Raw genomic sequence first — 13,486 nt, 5'->3', positions numbered from 1 at the left:
CTTCAGCAAGCTGCCCCCCCCAATCACAATTTCAGAATCTCAAATCATTCTTAAGTCATCAAGCTGAGGTTTAGTTTGGCTTTGGTGGTTATATTTCGCACCATATAATTTAAACTTTTTCCTTTTGTCATCAGTAGGGAAGCTTTACTGTCTTCTTCAGGGAAATGCTCTTTACTTTGTGGAAAATCTCACATGCAGAGTTGTACTCCTGTCTTCCAGATCCGGTACATCTCGCAGACGCAGGGCCTGCCTGCAGAGTATCTTTTAAGTGCAGGGACAAAGACCACCAGGTTCTTCAACAGAGATCCAGACTCCACCTATCCTCTCTGGAGACTCAAGGTACTACCTCAGTAATACTGATGCATGCAACGGCACACACATAATCTGAGCTAGTGAGATCGCGTGCGTCCTTGTTGAAGCAGATGATATTTTACAACTTAAAGCGTTGCCAGTAAAAGCTGCAGGACTCTGGGAGAAAGGCACGTATAGTCAGTGTCTGCAGCTCAGATGTCACTGAGTCAGTAGACGAGAAGCTGACGCTGTGAAACATTGTGAGTCAACATTTACATTATGAGAAAGAAAGTAAGAGGTTGTGAAGCGTCGAAGGTGAAACAGAACAATACGAGTAATAATAAAAAAATACATATATAGCCAAGCTTTTGGAAATGGATAAAATAAATAAATTTAGTCTTAAATGGTAAAAATGGCAATTATTTTATTTAAAAAAAGTAGATAGAAAAGTAAAAAAGAAATGAGCTTAAGATAGTTCACTATCAACAAAATACAAATGAGAAAATGTAACTGTGTCATCCATATATCTGAGGTATTGACAGTCTTTCTCCTTGATATATATTGAGCAAGACTGTAATGAGTGGTAAGTGGATCTGTGTAAAATCTCTGTGGGTACCTGCTTTAACCCTTTTTCTTCTCTTTTTTTCACTGCTACTGCTCAATAATGAGCATTAAGTTCATTTGCACTTTTGTGTGCAACACAGAGATTTCACATATTAGGCTTTTGACTTCAATGAGCTGCAAATACGTATTACTCTGCGGGATATGAGGATGTTTTTACCGTATCTGCGGCATACACACCTATCAATGACTCATTTGTTTCATGGAGTTGAACATGCGTTTCTTATGAATCCCTGCCAACGGCGGGTGACTGAGACTGGGCTTGTCGTGAAGACGTACAACATGATCCCAGTTAGACAGATGACCATTGGATGTTTGTTTTTTTTGTTTGTTTTGGTCCATGGATGATCGTCAGATAATTGTAGAGCACACATCTATGTCTTAGTTTTAAATTGCCTTAAACATACCATGTCAGTTTAAAAAAATGGAAAATTGCAATGAATGCTCCGTGAATACACAGAGATGGATTCTAACATGTTTTTGACACCAGAGCTGAGATTCCTCAAGACTTTATCTGATACATGCCTTAATCAAGGCATCCAGGACTTTTTCTTTTCTTTTCTTCCTGAAGAGTGACTGCTCGGCTTTAATTTGACCTTGCCATGTGTTTCCATGTTCTAGCAGCTGTGTTGCGATGCTAACTGTAATTTAACACACTGTGTGTTAAGTCAGGAGTTTTTTTATTTTTAGTCAGCATAAATGTGTTTAGTTTAAATCTACATCTGTTGTATCGCAACAATGACATATTTATACTCGTCAGGTACATGTGTGTCCAGGTGCAGGGATGTAAAACTGATGCATGGTCTGTTTTTACAGCATTTGTGTGATAAAATGTGTGTCTGCGTATGCTGTCTCCCGAGCTTTCCCAATTGTTAGAGGGGTATTTCTGTGCAACCCCAGCTTTCCACAGACGGGGAACTGAGTTCTGCTGCTTATCAACAACAAGATGCTGTAATGAGCCAAATGTAAATAGTGCATTTCCAGAGGAGAAGTTTGATGGGATTTTTTTTTTCAGGAACATCTGCTTCTTGTCTCCCACAGACTCCGGAAGACCATGAGGGTGAAACTGGGATCAAGTCCAAGGAGGCGCGCAAGTACATCTTCAACTGCTTGGATGACATGGCACAGGTATGCTGTTTCAGTATCACAAAGCACAGCTCTTTTCCTTCCCCGCAAATCGCACAATAGATGTATTATTTGCGTTCGCTCTGTCTTTTGCATCAATCACCTCCACCTGGCTCACATTTGAAGTTTCCTTGATGGGGTGTTCAGGTCCGGGGAGACTTTGATCTGTCACGTCCCTAGATTTATCTATCAAATATTTGAAATCCCTTTAAATATTTATCCTGCCAAGGCCTGATCTCCAGCTGCAGCGCAGCTCCACCGATACACAGAATTTCCGAGTGGAAAAGAAAGCAGCTGTTCACCGAAAGCCACGCTCAACTTTGCTGCCGCTCCTCATTTTGCTAAACCCCTATTTAATAACTTACAGACATTAGAACTGAACATGTAGTGCGGCTAGTTAACAGGTGTGGTGTGTTTTGTTTTTGTTTGCATTTCAGTTGCCGTTAGTTTTGTGGCTACGTCTTGACTTTGCACATCTGCAGTATATGTTAGCACGTAAAGGCAGCTGGCTGCGAAATGCTCTCCCTTCTACGTAACTGCACAGTTCAGCGCATGTACACTTGCACTTTGGAAGGATCTAAATGGAGTCCAGCTCAGTTTGGCCGGCACCATGCGGTGCCTTTATGCCGACGGGGTTAGTTCCTGTCTTCCTGCAGACCTGGTTGTCACCTGGGGGAGTCTGTTTTCTAACATAACGCCAGGCAGTATCTTATATGACATATTCTGTACACAGAAAAGCCCTGTCACTGGACGTAGCCATATGTAATATCCTTTTCCTCTGTCATTGAGGGGAGAGTTCACGCGTAGCCAAGACATTTTAGGAAGTGCTTGACAGTGAGTGATAGTTAATGTTGTTTTGTTCTCCCTTGCTTGGTGAGATGCTGGTTCTGCTGGAAGATGCCGATACCGGTTGATGCCAATACACTCTGTGATCAAACTCCTGATTAAAGGTTTGCCAAGAGATAAGATTTAACCAAGTGAGTTTCTTCCTTTGGAAGATGGTCATCTCGATTACCAACAAACAGCAGCAGCTTCTGGATCTATCCATGTGGATACGCGACACATGCAGCCACTTAAATGATGGTGACAATTACGGCCGTCCAGTAGTGCCAAGGGCGGCTGTCACGTCAGTCTGGAATGACATGCGGTCAGCTGGGACGGGATGGTATCGCTTCACGGGATTGTTGAATTTACTGGACGAGCACAAACGCGAAGCACATTTTTTAATGAAACCAACCTGCGCCGGTGTGCTCTCCCCTGGGTCATCTCTGTCTTCCCTGCTTGAAGCACTGTATCCCATCTTCCTCTGTTGCAGCCACACTCGGAGGAGGAAGAGCAGTTCTGCACGGGCTTAATGTGGGAGAAAACTGCCTCTTCTCCCCTATCCTGACCACATAAACAAGTCAGCATTGTGGACATCTGTCTCTGCGTGTATAATGGATGATATGGCTGAAGGCCCTGCAAGATGGAGGGGCTGGGTGCCAGGAAGAGATAATGAACCTTCTTTTTAGTCGTGGGAAATGTGTGGAGGCTTTAGTCACGACTATATCTAATTTGAGTAAATCTGACACCAACTTGCAATAAGTGGAGGACCCAGCGAGGGGCCTGATGTAGATGGAAAGAAGGCCAGAAGTGTTTGAAAATGGATTCACTTTGATCTGGAGTCCTTCACTAACTCCACTGATAGGAGTGAAGCCGTGTCAGGAGGAGGAACGTAGTCTTCACCTCATCTTTCTTTTATTATATACACTTAGAAGTGCACTTTTCCTGTCCTCAGCTACCTTCCCCGCTGAGACGAAAAGTTTCAAAGTTTTGGGTTAATCTGAGCATATTGTGGGCCTGCACAAAAGGGCTGGCCTGCATCCTACATTCTGTGCTCCCCATCTCCTGAGGCACAGACCGATCTGTCCCACTACTCCATATCTGCCCGTCCTGCTCTTCCTCCAGGGCAGCACTGCACATGTGACCTGCCAGACAAGCGAGGCCGACCATGTCATTTAAGGTTCCTTGTTTTCATATTGTTAGCGACTTCCACTTTGATAATATGGAAAACTGCTGTTTGTTTTTTTGTCCGAAAAAGTTGCATATCTCGATTTGACAGATAAAAGGATAGTTATTCATAGTCTTCAAGCTTCCAAGTATTTGTGCAAATTTTCATGGCACTTAACAGTTCACATTTCCTCAAAGTCATCTCCACTAGCAGAGGGCGCCTCATCCTGCAGACTATTCCTTTGTCAAAGCGAATAGCCATGGCAAGCAGAGAGGAGTGGTTACACAACCTGAATAACCTGCATATAGAAAGAGGATTAAATCAGATTTGCCATGTTGACTGGCAGCACATCTGATAGACTGTGGAACAGGCCTACAGATAAGCGTTTCGTCTTTATGAAGAAAAAAAAAAAACAGGCCTGCCTACACTGCGCAGCAGTCACAATAAACAGGGCTACCTCTCTGTCGCCACAGTCCTGCTCCTCGCATCGCACTGCCTGGCGATCCGCTTGTTCGCTGAAGACCAGACCTGCACGACCTTGTTCCACTTACTTCATTCCTCTCCAGACGCGGCAACACTATAAGTAGCTCTAAGCAATCAGAATTAGCGCGGCGCATAACAAATCAGTCTTTTCTCCTTTTTGTAGCTTTGCACTGGAGCAGAAAGGGGCCGCTTTGCCCGGTATTTATCCACAGCCTGAACCTTGGTGTTTATTACAGATGAGGCAACGTTATGTTCTAAGGCAGCTTCCCAGAACTGCTTGAGAACATATTTAAATTAAGTTGCCTTGTCAGCTTTTCAGAGCTGTTTGTAAAGCGAGGTCCTGTGTGAAAGGGCTTTTTGATGACTAGCCAGTGGCCGTGTTTACTGTGTTCATGGCTTTGTTTGTTTTTCACATCTCAGGAATAGATAAAAATCTCAGTGAAGGCGCCAGGAGATATTTCAAGTGGCGCTATGAATACCAGTGAAAATGTTTATAATGTCACTAAGATGCAAGGTTATCACAAGGGTTTGTGACACACACTCTGACACCCTAATTTATGAGGCCTTGTGTTTATTAATAGGTCTGTCCATGGGAACAAGCTAAGGGAGAGCTTTTTTTTAATGTCATCTGCAAAAACATGAAAAAACCCAAATACTCAATAAGCCATTGAAGAAGAAAATGAATGTATGTTTGTCTTGTGCGCAGGTGAACATGACGTCGGATCTGGAGGGCAGCGACATGCTGGCAGAGAAGGCCGACAGGAGGGAGTTCATCGACTTGTTAACCAAGATGCTGACCATCGACGCAGACAAGAGGATCACCCCGCTGGAAACGCTCAACCACCCCTTTGTTACCATGTCCCATTTACTGGATTTCCCGCACAGCACACAGTACGTGCTCAACAGGCCCTTCTGTTGCTGTTTGTATAATTATCTTTTTTTTTTTTTTTTTGGCGGCGAGGCAACATCTGCCGCAGCCATAGGACGCAGCGCTGACTCCTTCCTCCGTCTCCCTCCCTCTCTGTCTCTGCAGCGTGAAGTCGTGCTTCCAAAACATGGAGATCTGCAAGCGTCGCGTTAACATGTACGACACTGTTAACCAGAGCAAGACGCCCTTTATCACCCACGTGGCCCCCAGCACCTCCACCAACCTCACCATGACCTTCAACAACCAGCTCAACACTGTGCACAGCCAGGTAAGCGTGTGCACGGTGAATGAGGCCATCGCTGATAGTGAACGTCAGTGCTCTCAGATGAGATGTATGCAAATTGTATGTAAATACGTTTTTTGCTCTGGTTTATCACATTTGCATACCAGTTTTCGGTGACATTGTTATGACTTAAAAGTACATCAAACAAAAATGATGCACAGATGTGTACATGAAGAAGAAATGTACATGTATTCTCAAATAAATGTATAAAGTACAGGTCATTGCTTTTAAAATATTTAACAGGATTACCATGAAACATTAACTGAATATCTGTTTTGTTTAAACAGCTAGCAGCCAGTAATTGGCTGTCTTTGCATTTGTTATACATTTTTCTACACCTTCTTCCTGTTTGTTTCTGCACGTTTCCACCGTTGCTGGCCTGCCTCTCTGCTTTGGTGCACGTCTATCTGTCTGCCTGCGTTTCTGTCTGTGGCCCAGGTCCTGTGGGATTGTCACAAAGTGCTGATTACACACATGACAAGCCCGACTTCCTGCTTGCCTTGCATTCTGGGGCTTTCAGGCCTTAAGAATCTTTACCAGGCTTCCTCTCGTTCCCCCTCTTCACTCTCTCCTGTCCTCCCCTGTCTTCTCCCCCCCACCCCCCGTTTCCCCGGGTTGAGCCTGTGGAGCTTTAGCGCCACATTCCCGTACGATCTGTGAATCGAAACTGCTGACTTTTGGCATCTGCCAGCATCACAGCGTGTCTGGTAGCGAGGTTTTCCAGATTGTGCATAGTTATAAAACCTGCTCTCTGCAACCAGCCTTCTCTTTTGTACACAGAGTTCTCTATCACCAACTATATCGCGCCAGCTCACACTGTTTGCCATGCGACAAAAACTACATCTTGCTGTGATTTAAATTGGCCGTATAGACAGGCTTAACTTAGTGATTTATTCAGCTCAATTCATTTGCAAGGCTGGAAAAAAAAAAAAAATCAGCATTTTGCTGCCTCCATGCCTGTTTTTGATGGATGCCACAGTGCCATATTGATTATGTTCCCTCCCCCAATGTTTATCGAACTCGCTAAAGAGAGCAAATGAAAAATGAAAGCACTGTCTAGATATTTCCCCCGACCCTTCACACACCTAACGAAAAGGGCCAGAATAAGTGTCTCGTGGAGGAAGTGCTACCTACAGGCTGAAGAAAATGGTGTCTCCTAAGAGCATTTGTTTGTCTCGGGGATATTTTCAGGCGGTCTTAATAGCCCACATATTTTATTAATGGTCAAGACACGTGGGAGTTACCTAAGCCTGGATAATTATACGACTGTTGGCTGTGATGCATCATCCTGTCACGCATAATTGATTGGAGGCTAGACAGTGAAGATATAACACGATATGCCAAATTTTGATGGAGCTTATTAAATCGTCTCAATATCATTTTGTTGCATTTTAACTGACTCATAACATAATCTCCTTATGGCTCCAACCGGCATCATCTAAGTAAAGTGATAATAAGGGAGGTGTTTACGCGTCTGTGGTGTTGTGTTCACTGCATTGCATCATTAAATTTGTGTTCGGTTTGCTTTTACCAAGTAATATATTTTCTGCAACAGAGTATGTTAGTGAAGCAAATGTTAATCAGTAATAGCTGTAAATACTTGAGCTGAATTTCCTTTGATGGCATTTTTCTCACTGATGGTTGGCTATTCTTAGAATTTTGCACCATTGATTAAATCTCCGTTTAGATATTCTTTCGCTCTCCAATCAATCAAACGAGTGGTCTTTTTTAAAACATATTTAAAATTCTTTCCCTCCCATTTCCCCTCATACTTCCACTGGCTTTTTCCATTCCCGTGCATTTATTTATGTATCTATTGGTCATGATTTGGATGTGTTTCTTTTTTCACTATGCCTACTGTTCAGCTTGCTCTCTTTGGAGCACCTCCACTTCCCCGTCATTCCCATCATACCTCCCGTCTCATGATTTTTATTTTGGTCCCACCATTCCTTTAGGCCACCAACCTGGCTCCCTCCTCCACCACCAATGCCACCCTTTCCTTTGCAAGTCCCGAAGTCTCCGTACTAAACTACCAATCTGCACTCTACCAGCCCTCCGCTGCCTCCATGGCAGCCGTGGCCCAGAGGAGCATGCCCCTGCAGCCCGGGGCTCCTCAGCTCTGCGCTGCCCGCCCTGACCCCTTCCAGCAGGCGCTTATAGTCTGCCCACCAGGTTTCCAAGGTGAGGAGAGCCATACGACTTAATACTCCTTAGCATATATAGCAAGAATGTGATTTCTGCATACATAAGCTGTTTTATATGTAGCACATCATCTGAGATCTTTGAGTTCATTTTGCAGATAATGTTGTCATTTTGTGTATTTGCCTCAAATATGGTGGACTACTGCTAACTTTTGTTTGATAAAGTTCTTTGTATGTGTGCTTTCCTCGTGCACAGGACTGCAGGCATCCCCTTCCAAGCACACAAGTTACTCTGTGCGGATGGAGAATGCCGTTCCCATAGTGACGCAAGCCCCCGGTGCCCAGCCTCTGCAGATTCAACCTGGCCTCCTGACACAGGTAGGATGAGATTCAAGTGTCACAGAGGCTGAATTAATGGAGTTATTTGGATCTTAACAACCACAGTGCATTTTAGGAACATTTCTGAACTTTGAACTGTTCACATTCAAAGCTCCCTGCGCTGCTTTTTCCTTCCACGAGCCTTTGCTAAGAATAGCGTCTATCGATAGAATAGATAGAAATCACAGAGGGTTTAGGAGCCTATCCCTGCTGGCAGCTGGTTTTTTTTGTTTTTGTTTTTATTCTAAGTGCATTCACGCAAGCTTTCCTGTGCATTACAACAACCCACCACCCTCCACACCCCAGCAGCACCATTGCCCCAGCTCTCCTGAGGGCAAAGGCTGCCACGGTCTGATGCACTCACAAGCAAGAGCTACTCACACAGAGAAGGCCTTCAACGGAGCCTGCTCAGTGGGCTCAGAGTTCTAGCTTCTAATATACAGTTGTTGCGAGTAACAGAGTGAGCCTGTGCACACTCACACTCACACACTCACACATACACACACCAGCAACTTCCATTGCCACACCACATCTTTTTCCCTATGGAAATTTCCATGGAGGCTTTAAATATCCCTGAGAATCCAGGGAGTTTGAAGCATTCCCTTATCTCCAGTTAATCATCCAGTAGGCAGCCAGGCAAGCAGCAAAGCTCCATGTGTGTGTGTCTGTGCACAACCCTGTGTTTCTATGGTGGGTTAATCTGTCAGATACCAAATGGTGATTAGCTCCACGGCTGCTTCCAAGTCAGGCGCTCCAAATTACAGGCCTCAGAGGATCCTCAGATCCTCAGGGGTCAGGGGAAACTTGGATGAGGTTTGGCATGACCAGAAGGTTCGCAACATCACCAGATCTTTGGATGCTGTGGCTGTAATGAAGTAAAAAGAGGTACAGAAAATATATATATACAGCAAAGCTTTTAAAATAGTTAATTATATAACACTGAAGCAAAGTTACTCCAGCACTGTATGGTGTTCAGGATCAATACTGGTGACCGTGGATAAGTCTTGAATAGATGATATTGGAAATAGGTTGTGGTAGGGCTGGGCGATTTTGGACAAAAATAAAATCCCGATTTTTTTTTCTCTGAAAACCCGATTTTCGATTTCGATTTCGATTTTTTTGGTAAAACTACAAAAGACAATGGAATAAATTGTTTTAAATATTTTATCTTTATTTTTAAAGAAAAATAGCAAACAAATTTCCCTATTGGGAATGAAGTGCAATTGAAAGATACTGTAAATCCTCCTTGAGTTTAGTAAAGTGACAACATTTACAATTTTCTAGACGACTAGACGAGCTCTGTCTGTAATGCAGCCAGCTGCAAAAAAGGAAAATCGATTTTCCGATCTTCCTTTTTTTAACATCGATTGTGATTAATAAATCCGATTTAGATTTAAAATCGATTAATCGCACAGCCCTAGGTTGTGGTCAATTTAACACTACAGGTGTTGGAAAGCATGTGTCACTCAAAAAACACACTAATCTTGGATGAAACAGTGTTAAAACAACACTAAAAGGTGTGGACAGATACACACACTTTCTAGTGTTAATTGAACACTGGTGATTTTGCTGTAAAACACATTTTTATCTTAGTGAGCAAAATGTTTGTTAATTAAACGTGGGTGATGCATCTCTTCTACACTCCACAGGTGTTCATTGTAACCTCTATCTGCTCGTGTGTTAAACAAAGACGGGCAACAGTTAACATAAACAGATGGTTTATACAGACCAGCAAACAGCACACCTAATAACTGGGTGTGTGGTGTGTGTATGTGTGTGTGTGTGTGTGTGTGTGTGTGTGTGTGTGTGTGTGTGTGTGTGTGTGTGTGTGTGCTTCTCTGTGTTTATTCCATTACGGTGGGAGGTCTTACAGGCATGATTGAGTTGTATTTGCCTCTCGGTTAAAGTCTCGTCAACTTTGACACGATCTACTCGCTGTTCCCCGTCACCCATCCTTTTCCCCACGTTGGACCCATGTAAGTTTAGCCCCCAAGTATCTGGCCTTGCAGAGAGAAAGGGCAGGGTTGAAGGAGGCTCCGAGCCGGGAGGCAGGGAAACCAGTGGGACCTTTATCTGGAGCAGGAATGCAGAAAATGTGGAAACAATTGGGGAGTGAGAGCCGGGCTTTCAAAGCCCTGAGGTGACAAAGGGTTTTCACCCAGGGAGTGTAGGTCGAGGTGGGAGGTGGTGGGCTGCTGATAGTGATGGTAGGCTCTGAGAAGAAAGAAAACAACCTCTTAACTGGGTTACCATTTCAGGGCAGACAGGCTGGTTATACAACGCAGACGCCGAGTGAGAATGGCGTGTAGAGTGGTAAGGAATGACGATAGAGTGAGGAGGAGGAGAAGCAGGAGGTGGATGGATGTATTACGAGTCCCTTAATGGCATGTTGATAAAAGGCCTAGGATGTGGTCTTAGATGTAAAGACCATCTCGAGCTCCACAATGTTCCATTAGAGATGTCAGTCATCAGTGCGGAGACAAGGCTGTCCTGTCAGACTGCAGATGCCCCCTGCAGCACTGGACTCTTCAACCTGCCTCAGACAAAAGCAAATTTCCACAAGAATGCAACCAGACCGTCGTGGAAAAGAGCTACTTTGGGTCAGGGTATAATGGAGAAAGACAGGGCAAAACAAAAGCAAATATAGAAATGAAGGTGAAGATAACGGTAAAAATAAAGGTGCCATATGCACTGATTACATGCTTTCCATTTTTGTACAGAGCCCTTACTGTCTTCCCCTTTCTCTTTCTCTACTCAAATGTGTGTGTGTGTGCTGCAGCTCACACGGATGCCTTTGTAAAAAATGTGCAAATGGTATTAAAGGAACAATTCATTAGCCCTGACATTAAAGTACCAATCAATAGAACTGCATTAAACTATTAGAGGCTACACACAAACGTGTCCATGCATGCATTCACACATACTCATCCCGGCACATATTATGCCTGCGACTCTTCCTGTTTTGCTACAGAAACACAGAGTAGCCTCTTTAACAAACAGTCACACTAACATCACGCACACTCGTGTACACACTCGTGTTAGTCACTCAAACACATGCAGACGGAGGAAGACTGTGCTCTATTTTTATGAACTCTCATCTCTTTTGTTGATGGTTATCTCATCCAGGCTGGCGTGGTGGATCTTAAACACTTTTTAAATGATACTTTCATTACAATCTTGTTGTTAATTGTTTATATTTTCTGTTGCCTCCATGATGATGGGTGACTTTGTAACTTGGTTTAATAGATTGTTTGGAAGATTTTTTATTTGTGACAAGCATCTTTTATTCCACGTTTGCCTCTTCTGACCTTTCCATCTCTGTCCGCCCCGACCTTGTCTTTCACGTCCACAGCAGGCCTGGCCCAGCGGCACCCAGCAGATCCTGCTGCCTCCAGCATGGCAGCAGCTCACACACACCTCAGTCCAGCACGCCACTGTCATCCCCGACTCCATGAGCAGCACACAGACTCTCACAAACTGGAGGTAAATGACAGGACTTTTATTTGTTTTCTGTCTTTATTTGATTTGAACTTTGATCCGGCAGAGCACTGAATGATATGACCCACAGTTTAAGGACTCAAACTTCTCCAACAGATTTAGCTTGAAAAAACAAATCTCTTCAGCTGGCGTGCTATTTTAAAAGTTTTAAAAACAAAGCATTTTGTGAAACTATGTTTATACATATCATAGCGTCGTCAAGGATCTGGATGTCTTCAGCTTTGAAAGATCCCATGTGATTTATGGCCTGATAGTCCAAGATGTACCAAAGAAAAGTGTTTATGGCGTAAGACTGATTGACTGAAAAGCCTTTAACTCCTCGACAGGCTGTTCGTTATCTTCAAAGAATCAGTTTCCAAATGAGCGCTGGTGTGCAGACTTACCTCAGGGAGATGAAAAATATGTACATGTGGAGACATCAGTATAGCCTGTCATGGCCACGTCTTGATAAATGGATGGATAGATAGGAAAAGGCTATCTGCAGACAGATAAGGTGGAAGCAGGTATATAAAGTGTGTGTATGGAGGGCTTCTGGGAACATGTATGCTTAGATTCATTCTGAGCTGTCTGTGACAAGACAACACCCCCCCTTTTCTGTCCAGTAGCAGCTCTGTAGTCCTCAGAGAGAAGACTTGGAAAGTGTCGCACTTCCTCTGCAGAGCTATCGCTCCGCAGCTGCTGGTGTCAGCTCATCTGCCCTGCCTCTTTGCTCCCTTCTTATTCACTTCAATCTTTTTTTTTTCTTTTTTTAGAAAAGGTACTGCTGCCACCCACTGGTGTCCGTGGGAAGTACCTATTTAATCTAAATCGTTCCCCACCGAGGGTGGATTGATATCAGTTTGTTTTTTCCTGCATTGCTACATGCAGATTTCATACGGTGTTCAAATTGAGCTAATGGAAAATTGTGTTGTATTACAGGAATTCCCACCCTCATGGCAGTCATTATAATCCCATCATGCAGCAGCCTGCCTTGTTGGCCGGCCACGTCACGCTCCCATCCAATCAGACGCTCAATGTGGGAGTCGCTCATGTTATGAGGCAGCCCTCAACGAATAATAACTCCTCTTCCAAAAAGAACAAACATCACCAGATGTCTGCCAGGTACTTAAACTCGCCGTTCAACATGTTCTTGCCATGAAATCTCACTTAAGCTACTGAAAATAAGTGAGAACCATAGGAGGAAATTTGATTTTAAACATCCGTTTGCACGCACCACTTTAAAACAAATGTGTATTTCAGTATGTGGTGTAAAATTATGGAACTCCTTAACAACTGATTTAAAGGATTGTAAAAATATTCACCAGTTCAAGAAATTGTATAAAGACCACACAATTAGACAATATGAATCTAACGGGTAAAATATATTTTGTTGTTTTTGTTTTTATATTGTTGGTGAGTTAGTGTGTATGTTTTCTTATTTTTTTGTTTTGTTTTTTCATTATTTCTTTTTTTTTGGTATTATATAAGTAGTGATTGTTGAACAGACGGACAGACCGTCTTCATATGAATTGTTTTATTTTTTTTGAGAAAGGGGCTTGGTATATAAGGCTTTCTTCTTCTTGCCCCTTTTCCATCATGGAATGGAACATATGTGAACTATTTCCATGATATGGAATAAATAAAAATGAAATGAAATGAAAATCACCAACACAAATCATATCTTTTCATTTTGATGTCCTCAATCCTCAGCATTGGTGTCATTTGTGTTGGCATAATCACTCACCCTCAGCTCTTGTCTTCTTATCTTT

General features: G+C 43.3%; 1 protein-coding gene across 4 annotated transcripts in view; it reads left to right on the top strand.

The window, feature by feature from the left end:
* Positions 1-13,486, top strand: part of hipk2 (homeodomain interacting protein kinase 2) — a 66,535-nt gene that overhangs the window by 46,218 nt on the left and 6,831 nt on the right. For 3 of the 4 annotated variants that reach the window (XM_061721415.1, XM_061721412.1, XM_061721414.1), the window contains exons 4-11: positions 220-339; positions 1,954-2,040; positions 5,217-5,401; positions 5,544-5,706; positions 7,677-7,902; positions 8,119-8,240; positions 11,593-11,723; positions 12,657-12,839. In XM_061721415.1, coding sequence (XP_061577399.1) covers positions 220-339; positions 1,954-2,040; positions 5,217-5,401; positions 5,544-5,706; positions 7,677-7,902; positions 8,119-8,240; positions 11,593-11,723; positions 12,657-12,839 — 1,217 coding nt within the window. The remainder of the gene's footprint in view (positions 1-219; positions 340-1,953; positions 2,041-5,216; positions 5,402-5,543; positions 5,707-7,676; positions 7,903-8,118; positions 8,241-11,592; positions 11,724-12,656; positions 12,840-13,486) is intronic. The other variant, XM_061721416.1, reaches the window with a different exon arrangement.

Source organism: Cololabis saira, chromosome 5 (genome assembly GCF_033807715.1).
Source record: "Cololabis saira isolate AMF1-May2022 chromosome 5, fColSai1.1, whole genome shotgun sequence".
Classification (NCBI taxonomy): domain Eukaryota; kingdom Metazoa; phylum Chordata; class Actinopteri; order Beloniformes; family Belonidae; genus Cololabis; species Cololabis saira.
This window is presented reverse-complemented; position numbering and strand designations above follow the sequence as displayed.